Source organism: Paramisgurnus dabryanus, chromosome 12 (assembly GCF_030506205.2).
Source record: "Paramisgurnus dabryanus chromosome 12, PD_genome_1.1, whole genome shotgun sequence".
In the NCBI taxonomy this organism is placed as follows: domain Eukaryota; kingdom Metazoa; phylum Chordata; class Actinopteri; order Cypriniformes; family Cobitidae; genus Paramisgurnus; species Paramisgurnus dabryanus.
This window is the reverse complement of record NC_133348.1, coordinates 17,317,697-17,340,216: the sequence shown is the minus strand read 5'-3', so window position 1 is coordinate 17,340,216 and position 22,520 is coordinate 17,317,697. Positions and strand designations below refer to the sequence as shown.

The 22,520-nt window shown below is 39.1% G+C and overlaps 2 protein-coding genes across 2 annotated transcripts in view; one reads left to right on the top strand and one right to left on the bottom strand.

Moving 5' to 3' along the window:
* The first annotated feature begins 5,805 nt into the window (after positions 1–5,805).
* chac1 (ChaC, cation transport regulator homolog 1 (E. coli)) lies at positions 5,806–7,501 on the top strand. The gene is made up of 3 exons (XM_065256922.2): positions 5,806–6,465; positions 6,568–6,603; positions 6,733–7,501. Exons 1-3 carry the CDS (start codon positions 6,295–6,297, stop codon positions 7,117–7,119), a joined length of 594 nt encoding a protein of 197 aa, XP_065112994.1. The 5' UTR covers positions 5,806–6,294; the 3' UTR covers positions 7,120–7,501.
* A 927-nt stretch (positions 7,502–8,428) lies between these two features.
* ino80 (INO80 complex ATPase subunit) overlaps positions 8,429–22,520 on the bottom strand; it is a 49,067-nt gene continuing 34,975 nt past the window's right edge. The window contains exons 28-36 of the mRNA XM_065255836.2: positions 18,044–18,138; positions 17,576–17,648; positions 14,126–14,284; positions 13,559–13,661; positions 13,336–13,424; positions 12,901–13,062; positions 12,422–12,581; positions 9,852–10,070; positions 8,429–9,742 (exon numbers count right to left, since the gene is read on the bottom strand). Of these exons, the coding sequence (XP_065111908.2) occupies positions 9,540–9,742; positions 9,852–10,070; positions 12,422–12,581; positions 12,901–13,062; positions 13,336–13,424; positions 13,559–13,661; positions 14,126–14,284; positions 17,576–17,648; positions 18,044–18,138 (1,263 nt within the window). The 3' untranslated portion in view covers positions 8,429–9,539. The remainder of the gene's footprint in view (positions 9,743–9,851; positions 10,071–12,421; positions 12,582–12,900; positions 13,063–13,335; positions 13,425–13,558; positions 13,662–14,125; positions 14,285–17,575; positions 17,649–18,043; positions 18,139–22,520) is intronic.

Sequence of the window (22,520 nt, the reverse complement as noted above, 5' to 3'; positions counted from 1 at the left end):
TTATTGTTTTTATATTTACAGTACACACTTGCATTTTACTGGAGATGGTTTATTTCAATCGCATACCTTTTTCCCTCTTATAAAGGGTACCTAATACAAGATATAGATGTGAAATGTCTCTAACCTAGCTATTGCTAGAACCATCTCAATCCTCACCAAAAAAAATAAAACCTCACCAACCCCTCCTTCCTCTTCCCCAGCTGTAAATTGGCTTGAAATTTAAATCCGTTGCCTCGGATACAGGCCCCTTGAGCTGGAAATTCTGAAACAAAGACAGGCGAAGAGCGCAAACGACAGAGGAGCGGCCCCTCCTCAGAAAACTGAAACAGATGCCCCAGGGTGCAACCTTGCCCTGCCATAAAAACAGCGGCATATGCCGCCCCTCTCACCAGGCTCATCGTGGCGCTGCTCAGCAGAGCACCCATAAAGAAAACACACACACACACTTATCCACACACACACAAGCGGGTTCAGCCTCGCCTTCGGGGCTAAAGGAGACACCTCAACCCCAACAAAAGAATCGAACAGATTCTGCGCACGTGGCCTTGGCATACACAGATGGGTTGCAGACCTACAGCTCGCTGGTATTATGCTCTGTAAATAAGCAAAGCTCTTAATCAAAAATACATAAATCAAAGACAGCTCTGGTGTATGTTCCCTAACAGGCTGCATAGGATCACCTAGGTTGTGGTTTTAATGAGAAAGGGGTGTGAGGGCGAACGACAAAACCCCCAAAAAAGATGATATTGAGCAACTAGAAAAAATAGGCCCTTGAGAGTGAAATTTGGACTTGCGTGTGAATGCTAAATCTTCACGTAAAGCAAACGGCAAAATCGCCGCGGAGACTCGTCTTTTATTTCCCATCGCCTTTTTTAAATATATCTCATCATCCTGGCCAAACACAACATAAAAATACCCCATGCAATGCACCGGAGGGCCTTGCAGCCAGGAGATGCGTTGAGTAACTAAAGCACTTAAGCGAAAATCATTTCCAGGAGGTTCACATCAATGAGCAGCATCTTTCCATTCATAACATCAGCAACTTTAATCAACAAATCTATGCCACGCAAACCCACTCATCCTGTTAATGCAGATTGTATAAGCATCCCTGTCTTTGCATCTATATGCTCGGGTCAAAAGGATGCTTAGGAAGAAAAAACACATTTCCCAAGGTTATGAAAGAATGTCCGTCAGTGCCGGAGTGTTAAACACTTGTTATCAAGGCAATTAGTCTTCTGCTAAAGCTTTCGCGCTGCAACCTGTTACCCAAACCCCACCCGCTGCAACTATAAGTGTGTATGTATGTGTGTGCGCGCTCTGGCCTCTGGGTCTAAATCGCATGGCCAGGCATTCTCATTGTGTTATAATCACTGCATCCTGTTTGTGACCCAGTGACATCATTTCCTGCTTCCTGTCTGATTAAAAAATGCAGAACATGCCGGCACTGGCCAAATGCTTTTCTCACGCATCTTGTTCTTTCTATGTTCTCCGTATTTGTGCGGATCCTTAACGTTTCAGGAAACAAGCTCAAAACAAACACGAGGGGACGGGGATCAAATCAAGACTATTGATTTAATTTCAAGTGTATTTTGAAATCCGTGATGTGGAATGTTGAAAACATCCGTGATAGGAGGATGCTAAACATTGGCTAGATTTGACACTGAAACACAAATAAACTTTTCTGAACTTGCAATTGCACATTTTTAGAAGGGTCTTTACATGCAATGCTAAAGGCTACAACTTAAGACGCACTTTATTCAAAAAACAGCTAATGTAAACAACATAACAAATCTTAATCCCCATCTGTATTTTTCATTAATTAACACTAGGTGTCAGTAAATTGCTCGTGAAATTTGTAGAGCAAGACACATTCATTTACATTATGCATTTGGCTGATGCTTAAAGGGATAGTTCACCCAAAACTGAAAATTTTGTCATAATTTACTCACTCTCATGTTGTTACAAACCTGTTTACATTTATTTTTTCTGATGAAAATGAAGGAAGATATTTTGAAGAATGTGTGTAACCAAACCGATCAGAGGCCCCATTGACTTCCATAGTAGAAAAAGAATACTATGAAAGTCAATGGGGCCTCTGATCGGTTTGGTTACAGAACACAGAAATCATCAGAACAAAGAAATTTATACAGGTTTGTAAGACCATAAGAGTGAGTAAATTTTGACAGAATCTTTAGTTTTGTGTGAACTATCCCTTTAATGCTTTCATCCAAAAAAATTTGTATCATTATGTGTGTATGACCTTTCGTGTTGCTAATGCAATGCTCTATCACTGAGCTATTCATCATCCTTGTATTGTGTAGGAAGAATTTCACATTATATTTAGTGCTGGGCAAAGATTAATTGCGATTAATCGCATACAAAATAAAAGTGATTTTTTGCATAATATGTGTGTGTATACTGTGTGTAATTATTATGTATATTTAACCACACACACATGCATATATAAATTTTTTAGATTTTTTCATTTATATATATATTGTTTTTTATTTATTTATATATAATATAGAATATATAAAAATTAGGGCTGTGCAAAAAATCGACTGCGATTATCATGCGCGTGTCATCAGTAAAGCCGGTTCCGTGATTAGTATTAAATCGCCATCAGCTGCTTTCAGATGGAGCGGCATTTATTAAACAGACCCGTAGTTCACCGAAAAGCTAGGCAAAATCGGTTTCATAATCGAGGAAAATCGATTCCGATTTTCTATGCGATTTTGCCTAGCTTCTCGGTGAACTACGGGTCTGTGTAATAAATGCTGCTCCATCTGAAAGCAGCTGATGGCGATTTACTTCTAATCACGGAACCGGCTTTACTGATGACACGCGCATGATAATCGCAGTCGATTTTTTGCACAGCCCTAATAAAAATATAAATAAATATATATACATATGTAAATGTTTCTTAAATACATACATGAAATAATAGTTACACACAGCACACACTCATATATTATGCAAAAAAAATCACTTTTATTTTGTATGCGATTAATCGCGATTAATCTTTGCCCAGCACTAATTATATTAAATCGAGGTATATATCTATATAGGCATAAAATATATAAGTTCAATGTTTTTAGGGAAAATAATGTCTCTAGAGACTTATCCTAATAATAACCATCTTGTGTAAATGAATCACTTCTAATGTGTTGACTAAAACTGGTGACGATAGTAATTATATACTTAAATACACATACTGTACATCCTATCAGTAAGTGACCCTGCCAAACATTAATTTGCTTTAAAAAAAAGCATCAAATACGTCAAAATGTCTGAAAGGTTCACTGCATTTCATCATGTATGGCAGCAAAAAATGTTAAAGTGCACTAAATGTGAAGACTTAGGGCATGGGAATGTGTTTTCTCTTAGATATTCTGGGTGTATTTACTTTAGGAACAGATCTCCTGATCTGCACACCACATGGCAGCTACATACCCCTTAAATGGATAGTAAAAAAAATCTGTAATCATGTATACAGTTGTTGGTACCCATTGACTTCTATAGAATATGTATTTCCTACTAAAGACATCATGGGTACCGTCAACTGTGTGCTTACCATCATTCATTAAAATATCTTTTTTTTTTGTGGTGAACAAAATAAAAAAAACTCATACAGGTTTAAACAACACAAGAGTGAGTAAATGGCGACAAAATATTCATTTTTGGACGTGAACTATGCCTTTAAAACAGACATGTGGGCTGAACCAAACTCAGCTGCTCTGTATGCGTCTGAATGACAGCCAACTTAAGCAAGAAAACATCCAAATGTTTCACTAAATTAGCTTGAATGTGTCCATAACAATGACAACATGATGATTAAGAGAATCATTCAATCACTCATACTGATAAATTATTTCATCAATCAAAAGCAACACCTAAAAATAGTTTAGAGATTAGTAGCAACAGCAAATACAAATGAAAGCATGTTTCAACATGTGAAATTCACAACATTCTGTGTTTGTCATTCATATAAGGTCAGTGGAGGCCTAGCGTGTCTAAGGTTACTGTGTTGTAGAAAGTAAACAGGTTGTCCGGTGAAAGGTCTGGTCACTGGAGCTCACCCACCCTGCCTGAGATATAGGCAGAGAAAGGCTTGTGCATCATGTAGACTATAAGGAGCTTACATGTGCTTGTATCTTATGATGCCAGCTAATACCTCTATTTATAGATAATCCTATTTTAACCAAAGAAGAGCCTAGTATATAATACAAGGAAATGTTGGAGGATGGAAGGGAACTGGGGGTTGTTTTGTTTCCAATCAAATTTGGACTGAAATAACAGGTTGCAAAAAAACACAAACGTGAAAAACAAGATGAAACACAGCTAAACAAATATGACTATTTTCATCAGATTGGATGTTTTATTTACCTGATTACATAACTGCTTAATGGACATATGAGTTACTTATAAAATACAGGGATTCTCCAATATTGCTATTAAAATCAGGTAACTATCAAACCCACATTGTGAAGATGTGAACTTTGGTGAGCCATTGTAATGTTATGAATTATAACAAGGGTTGGTAATCTGAAAACTGTATATTGTACATTCCTTGTTCAATTCTGCCCTGTTTGACCAGTCTGTTTTGTTCAGTTTTGATCATGTCGTCATGTTTTAATCCTCAGGCTGGCCAGATATGTAAGAATGAATCAGTACGGAAAAACATTTTTCGTAATCATACTTGAATCATCAAGACCGAAAACAAGATCATGCATAAATATTTGTTTTGAGGTGATGCAACTCAGAAGAGAAACAAATATATGCACTCGAAATACTTTTCAGAGACAAAATGTTGCAAAATAACTTATCATGTTTATAACTAACACACATTAACCTTATCATAATCTGTAAACAAAGTCTAGTACTGAACAGACAGCACTTGTTTTCATCATAAGATACAGCAAAGACTGCAACTGACCTTTACAGATTTGTAAAATAAAACCGTATTTACTTTATTTCTTCTGCGACTAAATTTAAATGGATTTATTTTCAGATTTTATTAGAGAAAATACAAGATGTTGCTATAACTAAAAGTCCAGCATAAGCTGGTAGCTGGTTTTAGCTGGTTTAAGGCGGCAGTAGCTGGTCTAAGGTGGTCCTTCCTGCCTGTCCAGCTAGACCAGCTTAAAAGGTGACCAAAACACAGCTAGTCCAGCTTAAAAAGTGACCAAAACACAGCTAGACCAGCTTAAAAAGTGACCAAAACACAGATAGACTACCTTAAAAAGTGACCAAAACACAGCAAGACCAGCTTGCTACACCAGCAATACCAGCTAAAACCAAGCTGGGAGACCAGCTAAAACCAGCTTACCAGCTTATGCTGGTCGTAGCTGGATTTTTCAGTAGGGTCACGTGTTGTGTGTTGTTTTGATGTATTTGACTATTTGATGTGTTCTTATATTGTAATACTGGGGGGATCACAAGTAGATGCTTTACTATACTATACTAAAATGTACCATATATCCCTATATTCCGCCAGATCTGGGAATCGAGTATCATTCTTAGAAGAACTGATGCAATAGTTTCAGGACATACTGTGCTTGAAACGCTGGTCACAGATTGCATCAGCCAGCAAAGATTTTTAACAGCATGATCTGTTGACGAATGAGCTTGAGAACATTTCGTGACTGACACCTGGCCCGCCTATAATATAAGAGAAGAATGCAGGTTTATCCTGCTTTGATTGGCTGAAAGACAATATGCCCGCCCTACCTGCGTTATCATTGGTCAGTATTGTGAGCGGTTGTCCGATACGCCCATTGATACATTCGCTTATAGTCCGCCTCAAACCAGCCATCATTTCATCATTCGCCAGAGACGACACAGCGCGACCTCGAAGCGTCCTCTAAACAATCGCGTTTCCTTATTGAAATTGATTCATTTAAAGTGTCGTGTGGTTGGCGATAACCAGTTGTTTGTAAACACAAGACTAGCTGGTGAGCTAGCAACTGCGCTCGTGTTTTATTCCGATTGAAAGAGCCGAAGAGGCCAATATGGAGTTTTAATGCAATGATGCGGTAACTGCACGGCATCGGCATGCACCAGGCAAAGAAAAGCGATTTGCGGGACTTTACCATCACAACTGCCAAGCAGTTGGGCTCTGATACCGTCCGCGGTATAGATTTGAGCCAACCGATACCTCTACTCCTTGACCGGAGGAAGCTAACGCTAGCTACCTAGTTAGCCCGTCGGCCCAGTCATTTTGCGCAAAAGCGGTTGTAACATTAATACCATCTCGTTTTGTTACCCTTCCTGTCCTCATACTATCCTGTAAAGATGAAACCTCAAGACATCATTGCTGGAAAATCCAGCCTGTGGATCTTCGGGTACGGCTCGTTGGTTTGGAAACCTGACTTCAAGTACAAGAGGAGCAAGGTCGGTTATATTAAGGGATACAAGAGACGCTTCTGGCACGGGGATAATTTCCATCGTGGAGATGATGAAATGGTGAGTTTCTGTATTTTATTGTGTGTTTTTTAATGCATGTTTGTAATTACCTCACAAATTTTCTCATTGCCACGTACTAACCTTTCCGTATTTCCATTGCAGCCCGGAAGAGTGGTGACGCTCATCGAGGAGGATGACGTAAGTGCCACTTCCTATTTTTTTAAATATTCAAATAAGCTATTTTTGTTCTTCAGCACCATATTTATCATCACTATATAATAAATGTACATGTTAACATGTGACTAAAATGATTCTTTTTGTGTACAGGCGTGCACCTGGGGTGTTGCCTTTGAGGTGACTGGCTCTCAGGTCGAGGAGTCTCTCAAGTACCTGAATGTAAGGGAGGCGGTGAGGGGTGGCTACCTCACCGAGGCTGTAGATTTCTTCCCAGAAGGAAAGAACCAGTTGCCTGTCCAGGCTCTGGTTTACATCGCCACGGTCGACAACCCCATGTACCTGGGGCCGGCCAGCATAGAGGAAATCGCAGCACAGATCGCCGTGTGCAAGGGGAAGACTGGCTACAACATCGAGTACCTGCTTCGCCTGGCCGAGTTCATGAGAGTGAGCTGCCCAGATGTGGATGACCCTCATCTGTTCTCCATCGAGGAGGCTGCTCTTGCCATCATCCAACCCATGTTGTTTACCGCCCATTAATCTTTATTTTCTGTAATGCTTTAACTATGTCACAGGCTATCACTTAGCATAAAGGTCCTAACAAGAGTATTTGCTGTTTGTGATGTGGTAGCTGTTAATTAATGCACTCCCAGTAAATAAAGCTATTAAATTCAATTTTACTGTAATAAGGGAACACTACTATAAGGGAATGTGGTCTAAGTTGTCTGTGTTTCTGTTGTGTAATGTGACATTATACATACATAATGTCATGTTCTTTTATGGGTTTTGATCCAAGTGTGTGATACTGTAGTGTAAATGCATGCTTGTGTGACAATGTATTGCCAAAGTTTGTACAATAAACAACCATTTCCTTTGCACATACTGTTAAACCATTAAAATCTGAGAAGCTATATCCTCATAATCAAGTGTCTTTGGTGTCTTGCTAGTCTGGTATGTGGGTGATTCTCGCGAAAATTAGACTTATGAGGTGTCATGAAACATTTTGATAAAGTAAGAGTATCAAAACAAGAAGCATACAGTTACAAACATCTTTTCACGTACTACTTTGCACATGATTTCAGATGACATACAAACCAATTTTGTTGTTTTTTCCACATTTAAGGTGAAAATTTTCATTACCGCAACGTGTCCATGATTGGATTTGGGTTCTTTGACATGGAAATATTTATAATTAAAAAATAAAAAGCTTTAGTGCATGTTATATTATAATCATTTACAGTAAAGAAACTTAGTATTTGGTGATCATTGGTAAATGTGTCCAAGAGCAATTTTCTCATCCTCCGCAACAATTTTCAATCATTGTTTAAGCTCTAAAGGAACTAACATTTTCAAAAAAAAAAAATTGTTGGAAGGGACATAATTGACTGTGACACCCAGGATGGCTACCAGGTAAGCAGTTCTTATTTTTCTCTCCAAAGTTGAAATTTAGTTTGTCGTAGTACCTAGACAACTTTTTAGTTCTCATTACCGAAACATGAGTTTGTAAAGGCATATATTTAGGTAATGATAATTTTTTATAATGATAATCTAAAAAATGCAAATAATTCTATAGTAAAACATTTTTGAATCGTCTAAAAATATTGTTTATAGATTAAGTTCATGTACAAAAAAATTTATGCTGGACACCTAAGTCTGGATTTCGTGAGAATCACCCCTTTGAGATTCATTGTCCCTTGTTTTCAGAAGTTCAGATAATCATGTTTTTATACGCAACTTGCATCTAGTCTGCCATTGACTGAATAATTCTAGTTATTATACTGTAAAAAACGTAGGAATGCAACATTGGTATACGTCTTGGGCACAAATCATTTCCCACATAAAAAAAACGTGAAATTGAGTCAGTTTTTATTAGTATTTAAAAGGGCCAGTGCGGATTTGTCATTACGTATTTACACAAACTTATAAAAATAGACAAGCGGATGAAATGGACAACTCTGAGGGAAGATACCCTATAAGTATTTATATACATATAACATCTATCATCACATTTCAAGACAAATTAAGCCTCTCTCAAAAACAACAGCCATACTGTATATCACGAATGCAAAATAATTACGAATGGTTCATTGTGTTATTTAAAAATAAAACGGCTTCATTACAATATACACACAAATATAGCACAAATCATCATAAATTACTAAGTTTTAACTTAAGCTATGATACATTTCACATCCAAATATTTTGTGTCACATTGGACTCTGCGTAGTGACAATTTTCAGCAGCATTCACCACTTCAGGAATTTTTTCATTGTATTTACTACAAAACACATTGATTTATTTTACTCTTTCCAAGAGAAAATATATATTAGCATTTAAGCCAAAATCTTTGAATATGCAGCAAATAAACAGAGAGAAGGCCATTCGGTATTCTTCACACTTAACACACCAAATTTGTTCTACAAAAATAAGAGCAATCTTACAAAAGCAGTCTTATCTGTTCATATATGGTCATATGGTAAAGAATTTGTTCCAGGGGTCCTCAATCAATACCCTCGAAACCTTATCCCATTTATACTCATTTTTGAATTTCCGCTCATGCTCATGTCGTCTTTATTACAAATTCTAGAAATGATTTTTTAATATCTCTAATTCAACCCTGGTCATCAGCAAAAAAGTAACAGTTGTTAAAATATAACACACTTCTGTCACCCTTATAATGGTTATTTTCTGTTTTATATGCATGAAGGAATAATCACCTAAATAAGATATTTAAATTCTTGTTATGGATCCCAAAGGCTTTGCTTTTGGAAAAGCGTTTAATCTTTCATATTCCTTGCCATCATTGGAATGGATACAAATCAGGGTACGCTACTAAACCAGGATGGGCATCAGGTTGGGTTTCACTGTGATGACAGGGCTTGTGGTGTAATCATAAGCATGAGAATTGTTACCCTGGGACTAAAAATGTACTGGCCACACTACTAGTTTAACGCAGGCTGCTACCGCCCACTGTGGTTGCTGGGTCCTTTACCTTTCTTAATAGGGTTGTGATGGCTTTGTGAACTGCCGTGTGCTAATGTCTGTGAGCTGGTGGTCATAGCGCTTCCCTTAGCCTGCGGGGAAGAAGTGCCAGCCGAAACAAAGGCAGGTGTGGCTGAAGAACGAATGAGAGCAGGTTGTATGGAGCCACTCGCTGGAATACCTGGAAGAGGGTTGGTTACACAAAAAAACAATAGATGAATCGTTTCAAAGCTGTTTGGAAGAACTGTACAGTTGCAGGCCTTTTTTGAAGCACATTTGAAGTTTGTTACCTTTAGAAACACTGTAGCCATACGCCGCATATGCGGCTGCAGAGGCGGCCGCTGCCCCTGCCATCGCCCCTGCCATGGCTGCGGCGCTACCCGCTATTGACTTCCGTCCCCTGCCCTTCCTTACTGAAGACTTTCCAGTTCCTCCAGAGCCTTTCGGTCTTCCCCGACTCCGACCAGACCTTCCCTTGCCTGGACTGGAAACATCTTGCGAGGAGACACCTGAGGAGAACCGTGTATTTGTAACTGGTTTGGAAAATCTAACGATAAAATAATAACTGCCTGCCTACCGGCCAGACTCAAAATAAGGTCCACCATCAATTTAAGGGATTGTGTGTCAGCCAAACAACATCAGTGTGTTTCTGCTGATGGTTATGAACTGTTATCGTCATCTTCCACTAATCTTTACTTCGGTGTGAGGTTGCATGCCAAGGGTGTCTTAGTCACTGCGGCTTAGGCAGGCAAGACTCACACAAACCCTGTCTCCTTCGCAGCCGCAGTACTTTTCACCTGTCATCGGCAAGCTTATATCCCACAAACCTCTGCAATCTCAGCATGATAACTTAGCAACACTGCTTATTTGTATTGCTAATCCTGCAGCCAAATCCATTTAAATACAACCTTGTTACCTTTTATTTGTAGCATTAACTGCTTTGTTTATCAGTTGTTGAACGATGCGGCAGTTGGTTGTTGTAATATTTGTCCCACCCCTCCTCCACTGTGATTGGACGGCTGAGTGTAAAGTGACATTGACGAGCTGAGCGTTTCACCTGATGTTAAACATTTTTCAACTCTGGGCACTGGGAGTGGAAAACCACTGAGGGCCGGCACTTTCATTGGAAACAATTGAAAACATATGCCGGCCACGGGCTTAAACGTTTTGGTTTACACGGCCCCTTAGAGCAGTGCTTCTAAAACTGTGGGGCGGGCCCCCTTGGGGGGCGTGAGATGGTTCCAGTGTTTTAACATTTTATAAAATACACTAAACTCTAGAGGAAGTTGCACAATTGTCTCATAGTTTGGCCAATTAAAATACACTTGTGAATATAGCAATGAAATACAACGTCTTTTTCTCTTAATTTGGATCGACTGTTTATGCAACATCCCCTTTCCGAAATGCCCTTCAAGGGCGCAAAAACACCATTTGGATTTCACCCCAAATATTTTTTTAACCACCTGTAAAACCACACACGTTTTGCCGCTTTCCGCATGAACTTTACTGTCGCGTCCCATCTCAAAGGCCGATAACAGCTGCAGTTCTGATAAAAACATCAGTAAAGTAATACGTTTCAGCAAATCTTCTGAAGAAATGTTACAATATTAGCTTTCTGGCAAAACCCAAATATATGAACGACATAGTTTGCCATTAATACAAATGCTTAATATTTGTTCATAATAATTTTTTTATGAAAACGGAACAACAATAAATTAGTTAACTGACTCAAAACAACAACAAATAGATGGAAAACATTTTTTCTGCCTTACAACAAAAAAATCTAAAGATCCTTAGATTTAATATATATATATATATATATATATATATATATATATATATATATATATATATATATAAAATACACTAATATACAAGTGTATTTTAGTTTGCGGTTTCTTTAATCAATATAAAACTACAACAATATAAAACATGGACAAACTCACCTAAGGTAAGTGAAACTTAAATGAAACTTGAATCCTATGTATTATCTAAGCTTTCTGACTTTCACATTCACATGAATTTTGTAAGCCAAAAAATTATTTACTGAGTGCAGTATAATTTCACTAGCGTGCGGTGTGATTAAGCGTTTTGCACCACAGAAAGAAATATGTCAGTCGACCATTCAGGAATTTAAGAGGCACCGAAACGAGGCACCAAAATCTGTGTTCTGATTTGGTCCGGTAGATACCGACCATAACCGCACCGGGTTTCAGTACCCAAGCCTAGGCTAACCCCCCAGTGCTTCTATCAACTTAAAACAACCTAGTAACTTAGTTTTAGTAAACCATTCTCTGCAAGCATGTGAAAAAAAAGGGTCATTGAAATTTGGCTCCCCTTGTGATGTCTGAAGGGGATAATACCACTGTTTAATCTGCATTATCCAACCACAGCACTGCCATTTAATGGACACACCCAAACAGCACATTTTTACTCACACCTACAAAGTGGCCATTTTAACAATTATCTATATGGTATTTTGGGCCAAAAACTTCACATAAACACTCTGGGGACACCAAAGACTTATTTTACATCTTAAAAATTTCCTTTAAACATCAGAAAAATAAGGCTACTAACCAACAGTACTACGATGTATCATTTAATATTTTAAGTTTGTAATTTTTTACGTCATAAATGTTCTTTTTGGGGGGGGGGCAAAGGGATTCACCCTACACAAGGAGGGTGCACGCAAAAAAATGTGAAAAATACTGACTCAGAGCAATGCTGCATGTCAAGTCAATTACATAAGGTTTTTTGTCAACTAGTAAAAAAGTGTAGTTTATATGTAAGACACCTTAGCTGTCTATAATGTTTTAATTTTAATGCCAAACCAAAAATAATTCAGAATGAAGATACTCACCATTCATGGTATCGGACACAGAACCAGTAATGGAGGCAGGGGAGTTGGTAGCACGGGACTGTGGAGCAGAAGATGTGGGCTCATCCACGATAACCAGCATATCACTGCTGCTCTCATCTGCAGGAATAGAGCTGGGCTGGAGCTCGCTGCTCAAGGAGATCTGCAGAGACACAAAGTTCTAGAGGTGAGACAGGAACAGATGGACATCCCCACGACGAAGAGACAGCAAAAGTAGAAGATGGATGATGAGGAGCAAGGTAGCAGGTGAATGAGAGTAAGCTGACTACTTTAAAGCTCTCTATTTTCACAAGTGACTCGTTGGCTCATGGAGTATATTTTTGTAAACATTTGTAAGAAGGTACAACATATTGTACAATTGAGTATACAAAACACACTTATTTCAATTCAGTCTAAACCCCTCCAAAAAATGTATGATTATCACACAGTCTTAAGTCAGTTTAAAGTTCCCGTGATCTCACCTCACTGAAGGGGCTGGGCATGGCTGAGTCCATGTCTACACTGATGAATGAGTCTTCTCCATCTGCTGACAGGTTGGAGTTGTCTGCGGATGGGACATAAGGAATAACCACATTCATACCGTCCTTCTTCTTCTTAGTGTCGGGATCATCCTCCTTTTTCCTCTAAATAACAGGAAGAAAAACAATACAGAGAAACATGAAGGTTGAAAAGAGTCATTTCAATACACAAAGAGGACCTTTGTGTGTTATAGATTTGTGTAGGATTGCAGACACTTTCTTTAAATGAGCGTTTATGTGGACCAGAATAAAACATTTATAATAACAAATTGTATAACAATGTAAAAGCATAACTGTATATCATTACACGTTAAAGGATTGCATGAATAAATGTGAAGTCTAGAAATACATTTCAAATAACATAATATGGGCACTCACTCTTTCTGCATACTTCTCCCTCTTCCTCTTCCTCTCCTTCACCTTACTGCTTTCCTCCTGCTGACGTTTCTCCTCTTGCCGTAATCGCACTGCTCACAAACACATTTAAACCAGCCAATCAGAGCACAGAAAACCTTGCCAACTCACTCTTTCATTCCCTAATTCAAATTATAAAAACTCGTGCTCTTCATTCGTTTAAGATTGCAACAGAGCGGCAACTTACATTTTTTCTCCAGCTCCTCATCATCCAGCAGCAGGCTGACAACCTCTTTCGGCTTCAGAGTATCAGGTTTAAAGTTTCCTCCAGATATCACCATCCTCTGAATCTACAGTCGAGAAACCACAGACATCGAGCCAGTGATTACTAAGACAGCCAGTGATTAAATAAATGTAATGAATAAAGAGTTAAAAGAGATGAAAACTCTTGAGTTCACAGAAACATAATCTGACTATAATCATTCACTGTCCTAAACCACATCTGAGAGTTTAGAAAATCTATTATTGCGTAATTACTATGTAATTACAGAATAATTACGTGTAACTGTAACTTGATAGTTATAACCATAGACTAAATATTCATTGAACCTTAAATCTTGTGTGAAGTTTGAAATCTAGATAAATGTAGTTGTTGAACTTGAAAATTAGGAGTAACTTACCAAGGAATAGGTAATTTTGGATAATAATAAAAACTCATTCAAACTGAATTACATTTTTTTAACTATCTCCCTTAAGGGAGCCACTACAACATTACTGCTTAAACCAGGATCTATTTTGGTTACAGTGTCCTCACCTCACTCTTTTCTTTGGCCCTCTGTAGGATGCGTTCCTCAATAGTGCCCTTGCAGATGAGCCGATAGACTGTGACCTGTTTGGTTTGTCCTAACCTGTGGGCTCTATCCATTGCCTGCTGGTCAACTGTGGGGTTCCAGTCACTGTCATAGAAGATCACCTGAGCAGAGACACACAATATGGTCGGCCATATAAACTCTGTCCTGTAATTTATTGATATTTCACAGATGGTAGTTCAGTTTCTGCACACATATTTTAAATGTTTAGTCTCAGCGTTAGGGCGCACACGCAGACTGCCCACAGTCCGTTTAAGTGTTTTTCAAGTCACCGGTGAGTGCTTTCACAATCTGGCAACATCTAAACCTTTTGGCTGACTTTATACAACTGCTTTTTTAATTCAGCATGGAAAAGTTGTGTTTATAGAGGGTAATAGGTTCATACAATAAGCACTTGAATGGGGATTAAACAATTACTGGATTTATCAACGTTGAAAAATATTTAGTTAAGACTCTTAGTAGCAAGTTCCTGTAGTTCGGTTATGGGGCTTTTCCATTGCATAGAACCCCACGGTTGATTTTGGGTCGGGTCAGCTTACTTTTGTGAGCTTTTCCACTTAGTACCAGATACTTTTTTAAGTACCACCTCGGTTGGGGTTCCAAGCGGCCGGAGCTGATACCAAACGTGACACGAAAACACAGTAGATTACTGATTGGTCTGAGAGAATCGTCACTACCAGCGTCATCGCTATAATGTAAAAGATTAGCTTTACCTTTATGCTAGCTTACGCTGTCTCAAGCAAACACGTTGTCATCTGTGCTCTGCTATAAGTTCCCAAACTCCCTTTTAGCGATGAAAAACATCCACAGGTTGACATCAGGAACACCATAACAGTTTTTTTCCAGACTTGCAGTTTGTGGTGGCACATTTCGCAACACGCACGTCCGCATATATGTTTAGATGCAACTTAAACGAGGCTCAGCGGAGCGCGTCGACTGACGCCATGGGTGTTTGTACAGAAACTGTCATGTGAGACAGAGGTAGTGATAAACATGATGTGCAAACATCTATTTTTGGTATCCAATTTTAATTTTGTGGCGGACTGAGAAATAACGTTAAATGAATGTATAGCATTCAGACAGCGCTCTCACTTGTATGATGTCACAGTAGGCAGTGCAAATATAAAGACACACCTATAATCACTCAAACTCCAAAGTGTTACTTAACTTGATGGAAAAGCTAACCAAGACAAATGGCGCTTTTCCATTGCATAGTACCCCACTAGTTTAGACACGAAAACACTGTAGATTACTGATTGGTCTGAGAGAATCGTCACTACCAGCGTCATCGCTATAATGTAAATATTAGCTTTAGCTTACTGCTAGCTTGCGCTGTCTCAAGCAAACATGTTGTTATCTATGTTCTGCTATAAGTTTCCAAACACCCTTTTAGCGATGAAAAACATCCGCAGGTTGAGAATCCGGGACACCATAACAGTTTTTTCAAGACTTGCAGTTTGTGGCGGCACATTCGCGACGTGCACGTCCGCATTATATATGCTTAAATGCGTCTTGAATGAGGCTCAGCGGAGCGCCATCGACTGACGCCACGGGTCGGGTGTTTGAGCAGAAACTGTCATGCGAGACAGAGGTAGTTATAAACGCGATGTGCAAACATCTATTTGTGGTGGTCAATTTTAATTTTGTGGCAGACTGAGAAATAAATGAATGTATGGGAATGTACAACAACGCTCTCACGAGTATGATGTCACAGCAGTAGGCAGCGTAAAAATAACGACACGCCTATAATCCCTCCCACTCCGAAGTGATACTAAACTCAATGGAAAAGCTAACCATGCCAAAGTGAGGTGAGCTGACCCGACCCAAACTAAACTAAACCGTGGGGTACTATGCAATGGAAAAGCGCCAAAAGTGATGTGAGCTGATCCGATCTGACCCAAACCAAACTGTGGGGTACCATGCAATGGGAAAGCGCCATTAGTTAAGCATTACATTAACAGCACAAAAGCTCACTGGTTTGATTTCCAGGGAACACACATACAGATAAAATGTATACCTTAGGGATGGGACGTTTACCAGTTTCACGATTTACCACGATAAAATGTCCTGATGGTTGGTATTATCATTTAAAATTTAATTATCATTACAACCGTGTTTGATTACCATGATTTTGAAAACTAGAGTTAAATCTTGTCGAGCCAGGAATCAATTTGACGCAGGCGCGCACATGCAACATAGATTTTTGCACAAGAAGGCATTTAAGAGATAATGTATTGTATTCATTCACGGTAAACAAACGTATTTTTTTTACCACAGAAATAATTTCAGGCTCATGAAATATTAAATTGTGATTTTCAAAAATAAAACTTGTTCAAATGTTTTCAGTTTGTGTATCAGTTCTTTTTGAACATTTCCATCTCATTTTAACAAAACCATGATAATATTGATAACCGTGATAACTTTGGTCACTACAATGATATGATATGAAATTTCCATACCGTCCCATCCCTACTTGTTATGCACTGTAAGTCACTTAGGATAAAATAATATAAATGTAGTATGTAACTAAATAGAAATGTATTGAAATTATCGATATTTATAATTCTTTATGTCTAGAAAAACTGAGACTGCAGTGGCATAATTTTTTAAAGCCTACTATTGTGACAACTACTTATTATTAACCCACCCTAAATTTAAATTTAATCTGTAAAAAGAAATATTGTTGTTGGTAGCTTTACATTCTTGGCTACAATCAAAAGTCAAAACTCTGATTAAAGTGTTTAAAATAAAGATCTGAAACAAAAAATTAAAACATTTTCAATCTTCTCTCTTTTTTTTAAAGGTGACATAGAATGATTGAACGGGGTATTTATCCTTGTTCTGTGATGTGAAATGTTTTTGTTTGGGTCTGTAATGCCTTAGAAGCTTCCTAAAAACCTCTCTCAGATAACTCTATTAGGGTGGAGGATTTTAAACAAGTGGTTTTGCACCTATTTGGCTCCCCCTACTGGCTTAACTTGCAATCTCATTACTGATTGGCTGACATTGCTGCCACTCAAAAAAATTAGCCAATTATTTTAAAGTGGAGGGGCAGTGAGATGCCTGTGATGTCATAAGCTTCAGTTTTTCAGATTGGGCCGTTTTCTGGCTGACATTTCTACAAGAGGAATTTCTATGAGACTGAGATGTTTAACATGTCTAGCACTTTTTGTATGTTCGTGAATGCAGGTAGACTACCATTATTCAACAAAGACAAGGTAAAAATGGTTTTTCATTCTCTGTCCCCTTTAAGTTCATATTAAAGTCAAATGGTTCATATGCTATTATTGCATCAGGGCTAAATGTCTCAGAATTGATACAAAATCAGAGGCTGTCATGGCCTATGAACGTGGGGGGAAGCCAATCTGGTAATCATGATGTGCTGATGGTCTCACCGTGTCTGCAGCTGTCAGGTTTATCCCCAGACCTCCGGCTCTGGTACTCAAAAGGAAGACAAAAATATCCGTCCTGCAAAAGGGGAGGGAGACCGGAATAGTGAGAGAAAGCAAATAAAGCGCAGGCAGATCACGCTCTATGAGGGCCCTGCCCAACCACCCAGGATTTACACAGACAGACGTTTCAATATACAACACGCTCCTCTGCAAAATAAAAACCAGAACCCACTGGATCCACTGAGAGCTGCGCTAATGCAAACCAGAAACCTTGAGTGAGGGTGGGGAGAGAGAACACAGACAGAGAGGCACATGAGAAACCTCCTTGCCTTACACCACCACCGGAGAGGAATTTACGCTTGGTGACATTTTGGAAAAACAAGCCCCAATTAAGCTTAAGAACGGACTCTTTCCCAATCCTTGCTGTCAGACAGCTGCCGCCCTCTTTGAACCACCTAGCCAAACACTCACCGGCTCTGGAAGTCAGCCACCATGTCCCGGCGTTCTGAAATTTTGGATGACCCGTCCAGTCGCATGTAGGTATGTTTGCGGTACACCATGTACTCCTGTTGGGAAACATATCAAATAAGAACATGGAAAAACAGGTAAACAAGTCTATGAATTAAGTCTGACTTAACATCTCCCTTTATTTTTTAATATCATAAACTCTCATTAACAATCAATCACAGATTTTTTCATGGCAGAGAGAGAGAATATTCCCTAACCCTTTTTCTCATCTGACCTCTCGCTCTACGACGCCACCCAGAATGAAGAATCAACTCCATCAGACTCTACTGGAACACCTCCCAAAAGTACATCTGGACTGTATGAAATGAGCATTAGCACTCTCCTTGACATTAAACTCCTTTGATTACAACGCTGTTCCAACATCAGATCACAAATCCAAACCTACTTTCTGGCTATAAGTAACAAATGAGACCATCTTAAACTGTATTGCACTACTGAGAATTAAACTTGGGGCCGGTGGACTTGTGTCAAGCATTATTTTATTTAGGGCTAGAGATTTCCATAGGAGCGTGCCCAGAATATAATCAACTGAATATGTATTCCAGGATATATTGTAAGTAGGAGTACAGTTATTAAAAACACTATAAATCTGAACAAAAACACTCGTGGAGTCTTTTAAGTGAGACGATATTAGGAGAGACAGGTCTTGAGTGCTTTCAGCTTCTGCACCAAGACTGGATCTACATCTGAAAAGCTAGTATAACAAACTATGTTTGGCATTATACACGAGAATAATGATGACATCATGCCCACTCCCAAAATGCACTGCTCTGATGACATGCCAGAATGAACGACGTCAAACATGGTGGAGAAAAAAGAAACAGCTATGACGTTGAGGTTACATGCGTTGGTATTAGATTACAATCAGAGTCTATTTTCTTCCCCACCAAAACTAACAAAAAGATCTGAATATGATTTCTGGGCCTTTAAACACAGGGGTATGACATGGGATTCAACGTCGTAAAATCCTCCCGGTATGATGACTGTACAGATACTTTAAGTAGCGTTACGTAATTTGTGAATATAACTAAATAAAACAAAGTTTGCTATCTATTCTAATTATGTAATGTAATGAGTGAAATACATTTAGATAAGGAATAAATTCAGGGGTGGGATTTCACAGGTTAGCTTTTATCAAATTTGACATATAATAGCAGTGCTGAGGTACGTCAGCCGAAAAGGAAAAGCATAAATTATTTCGATGAATAATTACAAAACAAGCACTTTTTCAATGGAATAACGTCTACTGATGATTCCTAGGAATTTGTATTTGGAAGAAAATAAGTTGACTTTAATATATAGAGCTCTGATGCAAAGCCACTAAACGCCACCTCAGTCAAAAACGAGATAATGATATTATCCGAAAGCTCTTGGCACGTATTATATGTTCTTCAAAAAAAAAACGTTTGCTTCAAATTTGCTTAATCTCTAACTCAGGAAATTCAGAAATACAGATTTGTTGGCAGAATACTTTAAACGGTAAACGCCATGTCCATTTATCAGTAAAGTCCTCATAGTGAATCAAAGATGAATGTACAATGACCGTGGAATACATTTAAACTTGGCTCGCTTGTGAGACCTTAAAGGAAAACACTAGGGATGTCCCGATCAGGTTTTTTTGCCCTCGAGTCCGAGTCCGAGTCATTTGATTTTGAGTATCTGCCGATACCGAGTCCCGATCCGATACTTCTATAATACATTAAAAAAAAAAGAATAAAGAAGAGCGAAAAAACAGAACCAGTCCAGTAGTGTTGTGCCGATAGACGATAGTATCGTGTATCGACGATCGTCCGACATATCGCCAATGGCAGGCTTTCATGGCGATAGTCATGACGATAGTTGGCGAATGGTTGTTATTATTATCATCATCATCATCATCATCATAGTTTTGCATGCTTTTCCTCGCATGAGGGTTTGTGCTTCACTTTACGCGGAGAGCTTGTAGAGAGAGAGTTCCTTCTTGCACGCAGATGCACTTAATGCGCGCGTCTCGGACTCGTTCTAGCACCTAAATCCAGCGCGTGGATGAGCAGCTACGCTTCCCTCTGTCTCACATGCACGCGCTCTCGCATCTGTCCGAAGTCTAAACATAAACTGAAGTAGTAATCCTTATGTATTTGTGCGGTTTAATGCGTTTCATGCGAGCTGAGGCAAACTATTCATTTTGTTTAAAATATAACCCGCTGCATATTGGCGCCACTCTCGCTGCGCTCTGTCTGAACTTGAAGTCAGATAGTAATCCTGTTTATGATATGCTTTTCAAGGAGTTTTAGCAATACATCCCTCGTGTTTAAAATATGATTGTGTTCCGCTGGACCAGTGTGTTTAAAAAGGCACCTCTGAGAGCACCACTGCTTGACACGTGTAACCTTCTGCAACAGCACTAAACAAATGCATTTAATTATTTTTATGTGCGCTGCGTGTGTCTGCGCAGGTGCATGTTTTTACAGTCATTAAGTAATCGTGTTAAAAATCAGGATTATGATTTTTCCCATAATTGAGCAGCCCTACCTCTGACATTTCCTTGCACTAGAGAGGTTGTTAGCGCGCAGAGGGTTAAAACCAGCGCGTGTCCTGTTCTCGCTCTCTGGCACGCAAAGAGCGTCTGGGCTTTAATGACGCACTCAGATTAATGGCATTAGTTTTAAGAAAGATGCATTCATGACGGTGTTGCTCTTGTTCTTTTTTCCACCAATCAAGTCTTGTCATAAATGAACAAATAAATAAATGAGTAAACTACTGCCCCGCCCCCCGATACTATCGTGTATCGCCGATCTCACAGGCTGACGATAGGACGATCTCAAAATGGGGCATATCGCCCAACACTACAGTCCAGGATGTTCCTTATGTCATGCCGCACGCATTGCTGTTTCTGTGTGGAGTCAAAAGAGTCTAACTCTGTGCCAGCGCATAACTACAGATGTGTTAAAAAATAATGAATATATACTATATATGTTCAGGGGTTAAATTGGGGTTTGTTTTGTGGGGAGGCTCTGTTTGGAGGGAGGGTTCGAGGGGTAACATGTTTAATCCTGATGATAGCAAAGCCACTGGGTGTGTTTCAATGACATTTTGTATCTCTGATAGGATTTTATACGTTTCAGTTTTAAAGCTGTGCCACATGTTGACCCAAACTTTAAAACCTGAACTTTAAATGATGCAAATCTATGAGTCTGACACCCTATATGCATTTGGTGCACATGTCATTATGCACAATTGATCAAACTTTGAATGAAGTTATAAGACTTAACCTCCTTGACTCATTCTAGGCATAAGATAGGCTACCCAAAAAGACTCAATTAACAAGAAAAACAACATACTGATTCAGAAATATATCTTATAAATTAGCCATAGATTCCCTAAGCTGGTCAGCAGTTAGTTATTAAATACCTATAGTTAGGTCGTGATTCATTTGTATAATCAAAATACATTATTTTATTAAACCATACAATCAGTTGTATCCAGTTATCTAGTTAACATTTTGTAATGAGATGAGTGACATGGCTATACATACTTTAATACTTGGGCACCATTCTTACCTCTCTTTCTCTCTCTCTCATCTCTACAGTAATGTCAAATGATCCTGCGCGAATGCACATTCTTGAGGTTCTGAGTGAGACACGGAACTGCGTCTGAGCACATGTTGACAATAACGATCAACACGTCGTTTAAATGAGCGGAAAAAACGCGGTTTTGTCGTGGGTTCCTTGCATGCATGAGTGTGAAGCCTATGAATGAAAGCACGTCAATAGGCTTGTTCGACTTCATGCGGCGCCGCAACAATCGACAGCCGGGTGACGTCAAACTACCGCGAGAGTGATCCGCGAAATCATACGGAGGAGTTTGCTTTTAAATCGTTTTCGCGGAACTTTGACGTCATGCAGCACCACAAGAACCGGCAGCCGGATGAAGTCGAACAAGCCTATTCTCTTCAGTTCACACGCACCAGCGCAGCGCGTACACTGGCGCGGAGCAGCGCGAGAACTTAATGGATTTTAAACCCTGCATATTTATCCGAGTCCTGATCGGGAGGTAACGTCCGATTCCGATCGAGTCTGAAATCACGTGATCGGGGCCGATTTCCGATCACGTGATCGGATCGGGACATCCCTAGAAAACACCACCGTTTTTTCAATATTTTAGTTCTTACCTCAACTTAGACAAATTAATACATACCTATCTTTTTTCCATGCGTGCACTTTTAATCTTTGTACAGCATCCTTATGAAAGTGTTAGCATTTAGCCTAGCCCCATTCATTCCTATGGCTCCAAACAGGGATGAATTTAGAAGCCACCAAACACTTACAAGTTTTTCCTATTTAAAGACTGTTACATGAGTAGTTACATGAGTAAGTATAGTGGCACAAAATAAAACTTTTGTTTGGAGCCATAGGAATGAATGGGGGTAGGCTAAATGCTA

What these genes read in the sequence shown, in the direction of transcription:
- chac1 (XM_065256922.2), top strand. Translation starts at nt 6,295, where the DNA reads ATGAAACCTCAAGACATCATTGCTGGAAAATCCAGCCTGTGGATCTTC. An exon ending in ATCGTGGAGATGATGAAATG is followed by an intron (nt 6,466 to 6,567) that starts GTGAGTTTCTGT and finishes TTTCCATTGCAG; the next exon opens with CCCGGAAGAGTGGTGACGCT. An exon ending in CGCTCATCGAGGAGGATGAC is followed by an intron (nt 6,604 to 6,732) that starts GTAAGTGCCACT and finishes TTTTGTGTACAG; the next exon opens with GCGTGCACCTGGGGTGTTGC.